The sequence below is a fragment of the Amblyraja radiata genome, unplaced genomic scaffold (genome assembly GCF_010909765.2).
Source record: "Amblyraja radiata isolate CabotCenter1 unplaced genomic scaffold, sAmbRad1.1.pri scaffold_590_ctg1, whole genome shotgun sequence".
Classification (NCBI taxonomy): domain Eukaryota; kingdom Metazoa; phylum Chordata; class Chondrichthyes; order Rajiformes; family Rajidae; genus Amblyraja; species Amblyraja radiata.
Window position 1 is genome coordinate 18,412 of NW_022630635.1, and position 17,571 is coordinate 35,982.

The following is a 17,571-nucleotide window of genomic DNA, read 5'->3' on the forward strand; positions in this document are numbered from 1 at the left end:
TTGCTGCAGTGAGGCGCTCCCTCCTCTCCCCTCCACTCCTGCAGTGCGGCGCTCCCTCCTCTCCCCTCCACTCCCTTGCTGCAGTGAGGCGCTCCCTCCTCTCCCCTCCACTCCTGCCGTGCGGCGCTCCTCCATGCTCCTCATTTACTTTCTCCTCCTCCAATCTCTCCTCTCTCCCCCAGGTAACCTGACTCTACCCCTCACACTCCCCGCACATATTGAAGTCTCTCTCAAGGTCCAGGACGGAGTGAAAAAATCGTTCTCTGACCGGACTCTGGTCCAAGTCCCCAGCGGGAGTTCCCTCCTAGAAGCGCTGGAGGAGGCAGAGAAGCTCCTACCAACGAGATTCAGGTAGGAGAGAGGGGGGGGGGGGGGGGGGGGGGGTTGAGGGGGAAGAGGGGTTAGACACAATTGACAATATGTGCAGGAGTAGGTCATTCAGCTCTTCGAGCCAGCACCGCTATTCAATGTGATCATGGCTGATCATCAACAATCAGTACCCCGTTACTGCCTTCTCCCCATATCCCCTGACTATCTTTAAGAACCCTATCTTGCTCTCTTGAAAGTATCCAGAGAACCGGCCTCCTTAGGCAGGGAATTCTACAGATGCACAACTCTCTGTGAGAGAAAGTGTTTCCTCATCTCCGTTCTAAATGTCTTACCCCTTATTCTTAAACTGTGGCCCTGGATCTGGACTCCCCCAACATCGGGAACATGTTTCCCGCCTCTAGCGTGTCCAAACCCTTGTAACTCTTATATTTTTCAATAGGATCCTCTCTCATCCTTTTAAACTACAGAGTGTACAAACCCAGCTGCTCCATTCTCTCAGCATATGACAGTCCCGCCATCCCAGGAATTAACCTTGTAAACCCACGCTGCACTCCCTCAATCAGGGCCGGTCTTAGGATGTGCGGGGCCCAATTGGGAACAATTTTGGTGGGCCCCAGGTTCCCAGCCAAGGTGTGTCAGCCCTGTTATTTAGTATATATTATGAAATTGTACACTAGGTGCTATGGATTATACACTGTGTGAATCTCTCCTGCTTCCTCACGTTTGACTGTCAGTAGCTCCGCTGGCTTCCAACCTTTACCGTAGCAGTTAATTACCATAAAACTACATTATGTGATTGGACACAATGACCTTGGAGACAGCGGGTGATTGGACGGGAGGAAACCGAATTGTTGATTGGACGGGAAATGTAAGGCAAGCTGGTTGGTGATTGGACGCAACCCCCTTAGAGACAGCGGTTGATTGGCCACCAAATAATCGAGCACATATTGACAAATAGGAAAATAATAAAATCGCTGGTCGGTGCGAACTCAGTGGACTATCTGTGCTGTAGCTCCAAACTAAACAGTATAACATGCAGGTGAAATTCAATGATTATTTCACATGGTTTTTCACTGTATCTGACCAATCTCTGTTTAAGATGTTTGGTCTGCCTTCGGCATTGACTCTGAACTAAAAACATAAACCAGACTCAATTGTTTCATCACATTGGTCTCAGTAAACTCACACATCTCTGCATTCAAGAGGCTGCCGTGGTTGGAATCACCGGCTCTGAGACCTGAGTGGGTAAAGCAACTTGAGATCAACACAAAAGATGATAGCTCTTCTCAAAAAAAAAAAACAGGGACGTTTTTCACTCTAACCATGATGGCTTGCAAGGCGAACTATGACCTCGCTATGTAAATATTGTCGTAACGCTCAGTTGAGGTCAAATGAAGAAGATATTAACCATGTAACCATATAACAATTACAGCACGCAAACAGGCCATCTCGGCCTTTCAAGTCCGTGCCGAAGACTTATTTTCACCTAGTCCCATCTACCTGCACTCAGACCATAACCCTCCATTCCTTTCCCGTCCATGTACCTATCCAATTTATTTTTAAATGATAAAATCGGACCTGCCTCCACCACTTCCACTGGAAGCTCATTCCACACAGCTACCACTCTCTGAGTAAAGAAATTCCCCCTCATGTCACCCCTAAACTTCTGTCCCTTAATTCTCAAGTCATGTCCTCTTGTTTGAAACTTCCCTACTCTCAATGGGAAAAGCTTATCCACGTCAACTCTGCCTATCCCTCTCATCATTTTAAAGACCTCTATTAAGTCCCCCGTTAACCTTCTGCGCTCCAAAGAATAAAGACCTAACTTGTTCAACCTTTCTCTGTAACTTAGTTGCTGAAACCCAGGCAACATTCTAGTAAATCTCCTCTGTACTCTCTCTATACTCTCTCGCTGATAAATGTGAGGTGTTACACCTTGGCAGGACAAATCAAAATAGGACGTACATGATAAATGGTAGGGAATTGAAGAATACAGTTGAACAGAGGGATCTGGGAATAACCGTGCATAGTTCCTTGAAGGTGGAATCTCATATAGATAGGGTGGTAAAGAAAGCTTTTGGTATGCTAGCCTTTATAAATCAGAGCATTGAGTATAGAAGCTGGGATGTAATGTTAAAATTGTACAAGGCATTGGTGAGACCAAATCTGGAGTATGGTGTACAATTTTGGTCGCCCAATTATAGGAAGGATGTCAACAAAATAGAGAGAGTACAGAGGAGATTTACTAGAATGTTGCCTGGGTTTCAACAACTAAGTTACAGAGATAGGTTGAATAAGTTGGGTCTTTATTCTCTGGAGCGCAGTAGGTTAAGGGGGGACTTGATAGAGGTCTTTAAAACGATGAGAGGGATAGACAGAGTTGATGTGATCAAGCTTTTCCCTTTGAGAATAGGGAAAATTCAAACAAGAGGACATGACTTCAGAATGAAGGGACAGAAGTTTAGGGGTCACATGAGGGGGAACTTCTTTACTCAGAGAGTGGTAGCGGTGTGGAATGAGCTTCCAGTGGAAGTGGTGGCGGCAAGTTCGTTGGTATTATTTAAAAATAAATTGGATAGGCATATGGATGAGAAGGGAATGGAGGGTTATGGTATGAGTGCAGGCAGGTGGGACTAAGGGAAAAAAGTTGTTCGGCACGGACTTGTAGGGCCGAGATGGCCTGTTTCCGTGCTGTAATTGTTATATGTTAAGAGAGCGAGAGCGACAGAGAGACAGAGAGACAGAGAGACAGAGAGAGAGAGAGTTTAGTTTTTGTTTCGAGAGAGGGGAAGAGAGAAAGGGCAGTGAGAGGGAGGGGAAGAAAGAGAGGGTGAGCGAGAGATTGAGATAGGGGGGAGAAAGAGAGGCGGGGAAGAGAGTGGGTAGAGAGTGGGAAGAGAGAGATGGGGAAGGAAGAGAGTGGGGAGAGAGAGGGGCAGAGAAAAAGAGGGAGAGTGGGGGGGGTTCTAGTTTAGTTTAGATTAATGTAAACGTGATTTTTCAGTTATTTATTTTTAATTTGCAAAAAATTCTAAACACCTGTTTTCGTGTTTTTATTATGGGTTATTGTGTGTAGATTGATGATAAAAAATAAATGTCATCAATTTTAGAATAAGGCTGTAACGTAACAACATGTGTATTAAGGGAAGGGGTCTATATAATCTCTGAATATTATAAGTATAAGTTTAAATGTCAGTTTGTTAAAGTTTAATTTTATTTTCGACTGCAAATGGGAGCGGGAAGAGAGGAGGGGAAGAATGAGAGGGGAGGGATCGATGGTTTTGTTATAATTTAGTTTAGATTAATTTTGGTTTAGAGAGGGGGATTGGGAGAGAGGGAGAGTGAGGGGAGAGCTTTTAGTTTTATCTTAACAGTACATGTGTCTTTGTTTAGTTTAGTTTAAGTCAGGGGTGGGGAACCTGAGGCCTTCTTGGCCATTAAGTGCGGTCGTTTCAATGAATCCAAATTTTGTAGAACAAATCCTTTTATTTTATTAATATGTTTTCGCTCGTCTTTTATTATATTTATTTTAATCTTAAAATGAACGTATTTAAAATACCAAAGAGTAAATGAAGATTCAACAAAATAATCCTCCCCGACTGACGGCTAGAATTAAAACATTAGTAAGTCATGAGGGCGACTTAAACACCTGTTAAACTGAATGAATGCATGAATGAATGAATGGATGAATGAATGAATGAATGAATGAATGAATGAATGATTGAATGAATGAATGTATGAATGAATGAATGAATGAATGAATGAATGAATGAATGAATGAATGAATGAATGAATACGTTTATTAGCCAAGTATTCACATACAAGGAATTTGCCTTGGCGCAAGTAACAACAGGACATACAGTGACAGTTACGAATGAGGCATAAAACACTAAATATTAATAATAAAACTCCACTGATCAAGCATGTGAACCAAACAAAATACCAGAGCAAAAGGAGGCTACAGATTTTTGTCTATTCAGTAGAGCTACTACGTGGTAAAAAGCTGTGTTTATGTCTGGCTGTGGCAGCTTCGACAGTCCGGAGTTGCCTTCCAGAGGGAAGTGATTCAAAGAGTTTGTGGCCAGGGTGAGAGGGGTTAGAGATGATCTTACCTGCTCGCTTCCGGCGCTTGCAGTGTGCAGTTCGTCAATGGAGGGAAGGTTGCAGCCAGTAATTGGACCCTTGAAGACTGAAAAAGGTGAATTTATTATGGGGAACAAGGAAATGGGAGATGAGTTGAACAGGTACTTTGGATCTGTCTTCACTAAGGAGGACACAAACAATCTTCCTGATATAGTAGTGGCCAGAGGATCTAAGGGTGACGTAGGAACTGAAGGAAATCCACATTAGGCAGGAAATGGTGTTGGATAGACTGATGGGACTGAAGGCTGATAATTCCCCAGGGCCTGATGGTCTGCATCCCAGGGTACTTAAGGAAGTGGCTCCAGAAATCGTGGATGCATTGGTGATAATTTTCCAATGTTCTATAGACTCATGATCAGTTCCTGTGGATTGGAGGGTAGCTAATGTTATCCCACTTTTTAAGAAAGGCAGGAGAGAGAAAACAGGGAATAATAATAATAATAATAATCTTTATTGTCATTGTACAAGACAACAACATTTTGTTGGAGCAGTCCTCCAGCTGCACAGGAATATGAGTATAAAAATAGGTTTAAAAAAGAACTATTAAAAAATTAGACTATAAACATATAGGAGTATGGGCGGGTGTGTGAGAGAGAGGGGGGGGGGGGGGATCAGTGTGGGAGGGGGATAGAGTTCAGTAGTGTCACAGCTCTATGGTAGAAGCTGTTTTTTAGTCTTGTCGTGCGGGCGCACAGTGTCCTGTATCGTCTTCCTGAGGGCAGGAGGGTGAAGAGGCAGTGTCCAGGGTGTGTGCTGTCTCTAATGATGCCCTTGACCCTCCAGATGCAGCGGGTCCGGTAGATGTCCTCCAGTCTGGGGAGCTGGGTGCCAGTGATCCTCTCAGCAGTCTTAATGACGCGTTGGAGAGCTTTCTTGTTCTCTGCGGTGCAGCCAGAGTACCATACTGTGATGCAGTATGTGAGAACTGACTCGATGGCTGACCTGTAGAAGCTCACCAGCAGCTGTTGTGGGAGACGTGCCCTCTTCAAGCACCTCAGGAAGTGAAGCCTTTGGAGTCCTTTCTTGGCCGTCGCCGTGATGTTGACGGTCCAGGTCAGGTCATGGCCGATGTTGACCCCGAGGTACCTGATGTTCTGCACAGTCTCGCCGTTAATGGTGATGGGCTGATGGACGAAGGTCTTCGGTCTCCTCCTGAAGTCCAGGATCATCTCCTTTGTTTTTGCTGCGTTGAGGATCAGGTTGATCTCACGGCTCCAGCTCACCAGGTTCTCCACCTCTGTCCTGTAGGCGGCCTCGTTGTTACTCGTGATCCTGCCTACCACGATGGTGTCATCTGCAAACTTTAATATGGTGTTGGCCTCGTGGGTGGGTTTGCAGTCGAGAGTGCAGAGGGAGAAGAGGAAGGGGAACAACACACAGCCCTGTGGTGCACCGATGTTCAGGGTGATGCTGGAGGAGACCTGCCTCCTCATGCGCACAGTCTGTGGTCGGCCGGTGAGAAAGTCCAGGACCCAGCTGCTCAGGTGTGTGTTTAGGCCCAGGTGGTCCAGCTTGGTGACTAGTTTATGGGGCGGGGATGGTGTTAAAGGCGGAGCTGTAATCTATGGTCTAACTATAGACCAGTTAGCCTGACATCGATGGTGGGGAAGATGCTGGAGTCAATTATAAAAGATGAGATAGCCAAACATTTGGATAGCAGTAACAGGATTGGTCCGAGTCAGCATGGATTTACGAAGGGAAAATCATGCTTGACTAATCTTCTGGAATTTTTTGAAGATGTAACTAGGAAAAATGGACAAGGGAAAGCCAGTGGATCTAGTGTACCTGGACTTTCAGAAAGCATTTGATAAGGTCCCGCATAGGAGATTAGTGGGCAAAATTAGGGCACATGGCATTGGGGTATTGCCCCTATTGGGGGTAGAGTGCTGACATGGATAGAGAAGTGGTTGGCAGACAGGAAACAAAGAGTAGGGATTAATGGGTCCCTTTCAGAATGGCAGGCAGTGACTGGTGCGGTATCCCGAGGCTCGGTGCTGGGACCGCAGCTATTTACAATATACATCAATGATTTGGGTGGAGGGATTCAAAGTAACATTAGCAAATTTGCAGAAGGCACAAAGCTGGGTGGCAGTGTGAACTGTGAGGAGGATGCTATGAGAATGCAGGGTGACTTGGACAGGTTGGAGGAGTGGGCAGATGCATGGCAGATAAAGTTTAATGCGGATAAATGTGAGGTTATCCACTTTGGTAGCAAAAACTGGAAGGCAGATTACTATTTAAATGGCGTCAATTTGGGAAAAGGGGAAGTACAATGGGATCTGGGGATCCTTGTACATCAGTCAATGAAAGTAAGCATGCAGGTACAGCTCTTTCCCACTTTTCTCTCTCTCTCTCTCTCGCTCTCGCTCTCTCTCTCTCGCTCTCTCTCTCGCTCACTCTCGCATTCTCTCTCTCTCTCTCTCTCCCTTGTGCTAGTTTTGAATGCCAGACATCTCTCTATGGGCCCTTCCTCACTACCATGCAGGGTCTACAAGCCTCCGAGAAAGGGCAAACTTACTGGAAGCTACTGAGCGGATCCATTCCTCTCCAGCAAGGTCTGTAACCCTCCCCGCCGCTCCCCTCCCTTCTCCCCTCTCCTCCTTTCCCATCCCACCTCCCTCCCCATTCTCCCCTCCCCATCTCCCACCTCCTCTTCTCTTCTTCCAAAATTTCCACCCCTACCTTCTCCTCCCCTTCCCCTGGCCCACCTCACACGCTCCCCCCCTTATTCCCCCTCCTCTCCCCCCACCTCCATCTCCACACCCTCTCTCTCCCCACCAGTCCCGTCCCCATCCCACCCCCTTTACACTGTTGTTTTATATATATCTCTCTCTATCCCTGTCTCTCTATCTCCCTCTCTATCTCTCCAAACCATTAAACCAGATACACCGTAAATAACAATGTTTTCCTCCAACAGGAATCGCTGACTACATCGTTCGAGATGGAGAACACATTGTTATAATCCTAACCAAGCAAAGAGGTCATGGCTGTCTCTGTATGAATGAATGAATACGTTTATTGTCATTGCACAATACTGTGCAACGAAATTCCATTACATCTCCTCCGGCTAAAAAAGATACAAACACGACAACCATTGACACATATGTACACCTACTAGTAAAATAATAAATAAGTATTTAAAAAGAATTAAAAAGAATTTGGCGGCATTTCTTGGAATTACATTTTGCTTCCCCAGTGTTCTCTGTTGGAATTAAGCTCTTTTATCGCACATGGGTAGAAACTATTTTTTAGTCTACCGGTGCGAGCCTTCAGAGACATGAATCGCCTCCCAGAGGGTAGCAGAGTGAAAAGGTGGTTGGCAGGGTGGGATGTGCCCTGCTTGATATTTGTGGCCCGGCGCAAGCATCGAGCCCTATATATATCATCCAAGGAGGGCAGTTGAGCGTTTGTAATGCTCTGTGCAGTTTTTATAATTCCCTGCAGCGCCCTCCTCTCAGCCACAGTACAGCTAGCAAACCACACCAGGATTCCATAGGAGAGGATACTTTCCACGGCTCATCGGTAGGACAGCAGCAGCGGCTGTGAGACGTTTGCCCTCCGCAGAGACCTCAGGAAATACAGCCGCTGATGTGACTTCTTCACGAGAGTATCTGCATCTGATCCGACCCCTACACCCCCTCTTGTAGCTCCCTCCTCCCCGACCCCTACACCGCGTCTCCCTGTCTCTGTAGCTCCCTCCTCCCCGGACCCTACATCCCCTCTCCCCGTCTCAGTGACCCCTCTCCTCTCCTCTTCCTGCATACAATAACTATTTGCTTGTTGTCATGTCTGTTTCCGGAGAATTTTCTGGGAAAGATTCGATATATATTTTTAAGGATCCTGGGATTTTCCTCCCACCACCACTCAAAGCTTGAGGCAGGAATGTCGATTTGAATGAGTTAATCCTTTCCAAGAATGTAAAGTCTCATCAATTCTGAAATAGCGCGGCAGCACGGTGGCGCAGCGGTAGAGTATCTGCCTCACAGCGCCAGATACCCAGGTTAGATCCTGACCACGGGTGCTGCATGTACGGAGTTTGTAGTACCTGTGATCTGCGTGGGCTTTCTCTCGTTGTTCTAGTTTAGTCCCACACTCCAAAGTCGTTCAATAAAAATTGTAAATTATCCTTAGTGCGTAAGATTGTGTTAGTGTACGGGCCGAAGGGCTGTATCTCTAAACTAAACTGACAATCACACTAGCCTGTGATCGAGTGTGGCAGCCTCGCCAGCAGCTGTCTGTCCCTTCATCCTTTTAAAAAAAAAGTGTAGTGTGTCCAAAAGTTTGTTTTTGGAGGTCTTTTAGACGTTTGTCTGTGGGGGGTGGGAGGGGAGGGGGGGGGAGGATGAACCGATTTTCTCACTCACTACCTGGACGGAGATGCGTCTTTATTCCGAGTCGCAACTTCGCCACCCTCCTCGCAGACAAACATATGGATTGGCGCGGCCTTTCCTGCCGGAGACCGTCCAGAGCGTCAGCAGCGGCGCAGCACTGGATTCCATCACAGAACTGGCGATGTCTTGTTGGGGATCCCCGTGTGGAGCTCCGGAGTGTTGGGACTGCCCACTTTAACATCATAGAGCTGTAGTTTGCGGAGCTTCCAGCCGCGGGCGGCGCTGACTTTAACATCGCGGAGTCCTGGGACCTCTTGCAGGGGGTCACCAGCGTTGAATCTCCACCCAGCGGCCGATTCGGAAACTCAAAGCCGCTGAGAGTGTTCTCCGTTCCGACGCCGGTGCTCCGATCATCCCGGCGAGAGGGCCTGAACATCGGACCGCCCTAGCGGCGCCTGCGGAGGGCTCAAAGGCCCCGACCATGGGTGAACAAAGAGTAAGAGGACTGAACTTTATTGCCTTCCCTCACAGTGGGAAACGTTAATTCCGCTGTATGGGGATGTTCATGTTAAATTCTATCGTGTATTGTGTTCTTTGATTCGTATGTCTGTATGGTAACCCTAATCTCACTTTAGCAATTGGTGCATGTGACAATAAATGTCTCTTCTCTCTCTTGAACCGATAAGGCATTGAGATTCACAAGCTATTACATTTGACAAATCATTGAGATTGACAAGGCGTGGGTTGACTAGGCGATGAAACTGACTAGACACTAAAATTGACAAGGCATGGATACAGGGCCTTAACAGCATTATAGGCCCCCGGGCAAAGCAGTGCACTGGGACCCCTACCTACACATTTAGTTTTAGTTCCCGTTTTTTCACATCACTATAATCTCAATCTGGACACTTACTCCTGGCCTTCAATTCGTGTTCACTAAATTTGTCTCTAATTTCCCAAAGACAGGATTTCAGAGACTCAAGAAGATTCATGGCAACAAGTATGTTCGCATCCTCTGACTGCAGGACCTTACTTGTTCTGTTCACTCTTTCGAGAATATCATTCCAAAGAATTGTGAGAAAGATCGTTTCCAGGTTCTCCATTTTCTCGCTCAATGCTTCTGCCCCTCGCCTTGTGTTCACTTCAGAATCAGAATCAGATTTTATTCGCCAAGTATGTTTTGCAACATACGAGGAATTTCACTGACCAGGTCAGTCATACAATTAAAAGCAACAGACTCAAAAACACATTTTAACATCAACATCCACCAGTGACTCCTACACATTCCTCACTGTGATGGAAGGCGAAATAAAGCTCAAGTCCTTCCCTTAAGTTCTTCCTCGGTCGGGGGCCTCGAGCCTCCGTTGACTGGATGGTCTTGACTCCCGTAGCCGGTGGTGTTTGGGCCCTCCGCGTCGAGGCGTTCAGCTCCTGCATCAGGGGAATGTCAGCTCCCCCGCGCCGGGCGATCGAACCTCACGTCGGGGCTGGACGAACCTTCTACGGCGTTGGAGCTCCCGACTCAGCCTCTCCCGAGACTGCGAGCCCCTGATGGTAAGTCCGTAGGCCGCGGTGGGAGCGATCCTAGGCAAGGGATCCGCTCCGATGTTAAGTCCGCGGCCCACGGTGGGGCTCACGACAGTCTGAGGAGGACTCTAACTCCACGATGTTAGGCCGCAGAGCCCAGAGAATGTGATCCGGAAATTGATCACATCTCCGGGAAGGTAAGAACTTGAAAAAAACGTTCCCCCTGATTCCCCCCCCACACACACACACATAAAACAAACCGAAGTACATTAAATCAAACTTAAAAATAACAAAAAGATGAAAAAAGCGCGCAGACTGCCGGCAGGGCTGGCCATCTCCCCTGGTCGTGTGCAGTGTCAGCTGATACACAATCTAGTGCATGTTTCATATTTTCGAAACCCCCATACAGAGCATGGCCAACATCAAAATATGACGACCATCTCGTGTCAGACACACAACATGGTCAACCTAAAGATAATGCCAGAACATTGCATCGATGTGTAGAAGCAGAGAAAAAGGAATACAGACTGTAGCCAACACTCTGCCGCTTTGACATCCACCACGTTCAGGCCACTATCGCATCCAGACATATTTGAGGCATTGTCATGCGACTGACCACGTAAGTGTTATAGTGGAATGTTGTTCTCATTAACAAAATCTACAACAGTGGATGTAAACATGTGGAAAGTAAACATGCAGGTACAGCAGGCAGTGAAGAAAGCCTGCTTATAAAGGCACATAATGGCCTTTATAACAAGACGAATCCGTACGTATGTTGCAAAGCGTACCTGAAGCTGTCGCTGCGGGTGTGCGCGATTTTGGCGCCGTTTGGAGAGGGGCGGGTTTAAAACGCGATTTTCCCCTAGGCTGTTCAAATCGAGGATGTTCAGCCTAGTTAATTATTAACGAAATATCGCTGGAAGATTCCGTCGCTTTAGCTATTATTACTTTTAAGGGCTTTATCTAATTGTTATAGTAGTTTAAAAATTAACCTCTAAACCCCCGACCGCCGACAACGAGTCGGATCTCATACAGGGGACAACAGAAGGTAGGCTGTTTATTTTTACATTAAAAAGGGCTTCTTAAGATCCCTTTATACAAAGTTTAATGTTGCGAGTAGCTAATTTTGGCCCCATTATATCCTGCAGTATTTTTCTGGGCATTTGAGGCACAAATCTACCGCAATGTGAACGTTCTAAACCAGCGCGTTCACAGGATCCCACTAGAAAGCTGATTTAAATGGACTTTAATTTACAGCAATTGAACACTAAATTCATTCCAATTGGCCTATAAATTAATGTAAATTAGATTTAAAAATCATGTTTTATTGTGAATTATTTGTGAATATTATTTGGACACTTAGGCTATTTAAAAATGTTAATCATTTATTAAGAAATGGATAGATGTTTAGATCTAGTAATTGAAGTTTGAAATTAGCTACAATTGGGTAACTAACTAATTATATGCTTTAATTTCAGGTCATCCAAGTAAGATTATTTTATATTTGTTTCAGAATGCTTCAATCTATGATAACTGAAAATTTCATTCAGTTCTCTTAATTTTTAAGAAGGTTATGGGCTTTTGACTGTCCACGATCACAGCTTTTTTGTTACGTCCATAGAAAATCAATAGGAAACCAGATGCTAATTTCCGAGTATGTAAATGGCCATAACTTTTTTAATACTTGAGATATGAAAGTGAATTAGGTGTCAAATTAAACTTCTTTTTATGCTTTATCTGATGGGATAAATTGCAGACTTGATTTTTAAAATCTCAAAATTTTGTAACATTGCTACTTTCAAAGAGGTCCTTCTGCAGTTGTACAGAGCCCTGGTGAGACCACACCTGGAGTATTGTGTGCAGTTTTGGTCCCCTAATTTGTAGAAGGACATTCTTGCTATTGAGGGAGTGCAGCGTAGGTTTACAAGGTTAATTCCCGGGATGGCGGGACTGTCATATGCTGAGAGAATGGAGCGGCTGGGCCTGTACACTCTGGAGTTTAGGAGGATGAGAGGGCATCTCATTGAAACATATAAGATAGTTAAGGGTTTGGACCCGCTGGAGGCAGGAAACATGTTCCCGATGTTGGGGGAGTCCAGTTCCTCGCGGCCGACCACCACCATGGGACTGGAGCGGCGTTTCCTGCCGGGAGCGGCCGGGACTACAGCTTGGGCGGCGGCGCAGCGCTGGGACCCCATCACGGAGAGAGCGAGCGGGCGGGCGGGCGATGCCCTCCCTACCTGGGTCGCCTCGCCTCGCCATGCGGTAAACTCCGGAGCTGTGTGTGTGTGTGACCGCCCGCCCGCCCGCCCGCCGACTCCAACATAGAAACATAGAAACATAGAAATTAGGTGCAGGAGTAGGCCATTCGGCCCTTCGAGCCTGCACCGCCATTCAATATGATCATGGCTGATCATCCAACTCAGTATCCCGTACCTGCCTTCTCTCCATACCCCCTGATCCCCTTAGCCACAAGAGCCACATCTAACTCCCTCTTAAATATAGCCAATGAACTGGCCTCAACTACCCTCTGTGGCAGAGAGTTCCAGAGATTCACCACTCTCTGTGTGAAAAAAGTTCTTCTCATCTTGGTTTTAAAGGATTTCCCCCTTATCCTTAAACTGTGACCCCTTGTCCTGGACTTCCCCAACATTGGGAGCAATCTTCCTGCATCTAGCCTGTCCAACCCCTTAAGAATTTTGTAAGTTTCTATAAGATCCCCCCTCAATCTCCTAAATTCTAGAGAGTATAAACCAAGTCTATCCAGTCTTTCTTCATAAGACAGTCCTGACATCCCAGGAATCAGTCTGGTGAACCTTCTCTGTACTCCCTCTATGGCAATAATGTCCTTCCTCAGATTTGGAGACCAAAACTGTACGCAATACTCCAGGTGTGGTCTCACCAAGACCCTGTACAACTGCAATAGAACCTCCCTGCTCCTATACTCAAATCCTTTTGCTATGAAAGCTAACATACCATTCGCTTTCTTCACTGCCTGCTGCACCTGCATGCCTACTTTCAATGACTGGTGTACCATGACACCCAGGTCTCGCTGCATCTCCCCTTTTCCTAGTCGGCCACCATTTAGATAATAGTCTGCTTTCCTGTTTTTGCCACCAAAATGGATAACCTCACATTTATCCACATTATACTGCATCTCACCCAGCCTATCCAAGTCACCTTGCAGTCTCCTAGCATCCTCCTCACAGCTAACACTGCCCCCCAGCTTAGTGGAGGAGCCATGGAGGAGCTGTGGCTGCGGGAGTCGAGTGGAGCCGCGGGCGCGCGGGCGGCGCTGGATGTAAAACACCGTCCAGTCTGGGATCCCACATCCACGGTCCAGTTCAAATCCAAACTGTTTCTGTAACCGACTGCTCGCGCCTCCCTCCCGCCCAAAGATCTTAGAGCAGAGCTCCGGCCTTTACGCGGCCAATCACATGCTGTCTCCAAGGAGACTCGCGTCCAATCACATAATGAGGTCACGCGGCGTCCAATTAGCCGCTGTCTCCAAGGGGACTCGCGTCCAATCATATAATGACGTCAGTCGGCGTCCAATCACATAATGACGTCAGTCGGCGTCCAATCAGCCGCTGTCGTCGAGGAGATTCGTCGAGGACACAATCACCGACCAGCTCCCCTTAAAATCCGCGCCGGTCTAATTTCCGGCCTATCACCCGCTGTCTCCAAGGGCGTCGCGTCCAATCATCAATCAGATTCCCTTCAGATTGTTCAAGAAGGAACTGCAGATGCTGGAAGATCGAATGTACATAAAAATGCTGGAGAAACTCAGCGGGTGCAGCAGCATCTATGGAGCGAAGGAAATAGGCGACGTTTCGGGCCGAAACCCTTCTTCAGACGCCCTTCAGATTCCTGTCCATTTGACAAACCGGTCTAGTTCCAGGAGCAGAGGGGAAGGAGGAGAGGCGAGGAGTCAGTAAAAGCAAGCAAAGGTAGACCAGGACAGTTACTCCAGCGCTTAGTGTCTCTCTTCTCCACAGATGCTGCCAGACCCGCTGAGTTACTCCAGCACTTTGTCATAGAGCCATAGAGTGATACAGTGTTGCAAAGAGGCCATTCGGCCCAACTCGTACCCGCACTCCTCGATCCCTCGGCTTCACACATTCCCCCAGCGCCCCGCCATTCACAATGAAGATCCTGCCCTGGTTTGACTTCCTAAACTGCAACACCCTCCCCACCCCCAAACAATGTGACCTCCTCCCTGTGGCCTCCTGCCGCCTCCTGCTCCCTCCCCCCTCCTCCCCACCCCCAAACAGTGTGAACCCCCACCAGGCTCCCTACCCACTTCCTTGACTCACTTGACCCCGCCCAGTTCCCTGCCCCCCAATTCATCCCCCTCGGCACCAAACCCACTTCCCCCCCTCGAAGCCCCCCTCCCTTTGCTCCCCGTTTCCCCCAGCAACTCACTTCACCCCTTTTCCAAACCCCAGCCTCTCCCTCCCTCTATCCCTTCCTCTCTCTCTCTCTCCCCCCCATATCTTTCTCCCCTTTCTTTCTCTCTCTCCCCCACTCTCTCTCCCTCTCTCCCCCACTCTCTCTCTCTCCCCACACTCCCTTCCCCTCTCTCCCCCTCTCTCTCCCACTCTCTCTCCTCTCTTATAATTATAATAATAATAATTTTAATTAATGGTGCCTTTCAAGAAACTCACATAAGATGTAATAAACATACAATATGCAAAAAAGCACCAGTAATTATAAAATCAACAATAAACCATGCAATAAGCCACAAAGCACAGCACAAGTTAAGATTGGTATAAAATAAGATGCAGTTGTTGCGGTTAAAATGAATAAGCTAGTTTAAACAGATGGGTTTTCAAGATTCAAGAGAGTTTATTGTCATGTGTCCTAGATAGGACAATGAAATTCTTGCTTTGCTTCAGCACAACAGAATATAGTAGGCATAAATAAATACAGAACAGATCAGTGTGCATAATCCATTGAATATATATATACACACACATAAATAAGCAGATAAAGTGCAATGGGCTATTAACGATCAGAGTTTTGTTTGAGTTGAGTTTAATAGCCTGATGGCTGTGGGGAAGTAGCTGTTCCTGAACCTGGACGTTGCAGATTTCAGGCTCTTGTACCTTCTCCCTGAAGGCAGCAGGGAGATGAGTGTGTGGCCAGGATGGTGTGGGTCCTTGATGATGCTGCCAGCCTTTTTGAGGCAGCGATTGCGATAGATCCTCTCGATGGTAGGGAGGTCAGAACCGATGATGCACAGGGCAGTGTTTACAACATTTTGCAGTCTTTTCTGCTCCTGGACGCTCTAGTTGCCGAACCAAGCCACGATGCAACCGGTCAGTATGCTCTCTACTATGCACCTGTAGAAGTTCGAGACAGTCCACCTTGACATACCGACTCTCCGTAATCTTTTCAGGAAGTAGAGTTGCTGATGTACTTTCTTTATAATTGTGTTCTCGGACCAGGAGAGATCTTCAGGAATTTGAAGCTCTTGGCCCTCTCCACCATCGACCCATTGATATAAACGGGGCTGTGGGTCCCCATGCTACCCCTTCCAAAGTCCACAATGACTTCCTTGGTTTTGCTGGTGTTGAGAGCTCCGGGCCTGTGTTGTGAGCTTTCGCCTAAGTTCTGGAACTTCTGACCTGTGCTTTGTAGGCCCCAGGCCTGTGTCATAGGCTCCCGGCCTGTGTCATAGGCTCCCGGCCTGTGTCATAGGCCCCAGGCCTGTGTTATAGGCTCTGGTCATGTGTTGTAAGCTCTGGGCCTGTGGTGTAGGCTCTGGGCCTAACCTCTGGGCCACAAGACTGTATTATAGGCTCTGAGGGCTTTCTGATCACCACCTCCATCAGGCTATCAGCACAGAGCAGAGATCCTCCCCCCCCCCCCCCCCCGTCTCACTCTCTCCTCCCCCTCACTCTCCACCCTCTCTCTCTCACCCCTCTCTCTCTCTCCACCTCTCTCTCTCCCTCCCCTCTCTCTCTCTCACCTCTCTCTCCACCTCTTCCTTCCCTCACCCCTCTCTCTCTCCCCCCTCTCTACTCCCACTCTCTCCCCCTCTAGATATCCCTCCCCCTCTCTCTCTTCCCATCTCCCCCCCCCCCCGCTCTCTCTATCTCCTCCTCTCTCTCTCCCCCCACCACCTCTCTCTCTCTCCCAGCACCCCTTTGCTCCACATGGAAAACAACTCCTAGCATCCATCCAGTCAATTGAGACAAAAGCACACTGGATAGCCACCAAGTGGTCACAGGAGTGGAAGGCAACCTCATCTCCAATACACAGCTACATCTCTTCACCAGATAAAAGCTGTCCAGGGTCTGACCTCCCCAGAGGAGCATGGGTGAAGCTCAACAGACTTGGTACTGGAGTTGAGAGTTTCAATGGCAGCATGTGGAGATTCTGGCTCTGCCAGAGCCAATAGACAATAGGTGCAGGAGTAGGCCATTCGGCCCTTCGAGCCAGCACCACCATTCAATGTGATCACGGCTTATCATCCCCAAACAGTACCCCGTTCCTGCCTTCTCCCCATATCCCCTGACTGCTATCTTTAAGAGCCTTATCTAGCTCTCTCTTGAAAGTATCCAGAGAACCGGCCTCCACCGCCCTTTGAGGCAGAGAATTCCAGACACACAGCTCTCTGGGTGAAAAAGTGTTTCCTCATCTCCATTCTTAATGGCCTATCCCTTATTCTTAAAAATGTGGCCCCTGGTTCTGGACTCCCCCAACATTGGGAACATGTTTCCTGTCTCTAGTGAAAAAGTTACTTTTATAACGACTTAACAGGTTCGCTTCTTAATAAACAGACAACACACAAACTGTTTGGTAGACCATTATCGGCTGATGGAAGGGAGCAAGAATTCCAGCTAAGTGACCAATGTAGACACTTCACTGTCCACTTCTCTGAACAACAGAATTACATTACATTATATAGTGTATTTTCGTCACCTTAGCACATTCCACAGACATTAGTCATGGTCAGAGGTACAGGAAAAGGCATCACATCAAAGGCATTTTGTCACATGGTACAAGATATATTAAAAACATTGGCCATTTGATTTATGACATCTTACTTCTAAGAGATGACTCTAGCTCTTTCTCTCTTCCTCTCTGTCACCTCCTCCCTCATAAACATAGGACACTTGGTTTACGACATCTTACTTTTCAAATACATCATAGAGATGTAGCATCTCTCGTCACCTCCTCCCTCAGAAACATAGGACACTTGATTTACGACATCTTACTTCAAAGAGATGAC

General features: G+C 47.3%; 1 protein-coding gene across 1 annotated transcript; it reads left to right on the forward strand.

Annotated features, from left to right (window-relative positions):
* Positions 1-133: 133 nt before the first annotated feature.
* Positions 134-7,482, forward strand: LOC116970161 (transcobalamin-1-like). Its single transcript, XM_033016868.1, has 3 exons — positions 134-351; positions 6,910-7,028; positions 7,391-7,482. The coding sequence occupies exons 1-3, from the start codon at positions 134-136 to the stop codon at positions 7,480-7,482; spliced, it is 429 nt and encodes a 142-aa protein (XP_032872759.1).
* The last annotated feature ends 10,089 nt before the right edge of the window (positions 7,483-17,571 follow it).

Coding starts and splice junctions, on each gene's coding strand:
- LOC116970161 (XM_033016868.1), top strand. CDS start 134: ATGCTCCTCATTTACTTTCTCCTCCTCCAATCTCTCCTCTCTCCCCCA. Junction 352..6,909: donor CTCCTACCAACGAGATTCAG/GTAGGAGAGAGG, acceptor CCCTTGTGCTAG/TTTTGAATGCCAGACATCTC. Junction 7,029..7,390: donor ATCCATTCCTCTCCAGCAAG/GTCTGTAACCCT, acceptor TTCCTCCAACAG/GAATCGCTGACTACATCGTT.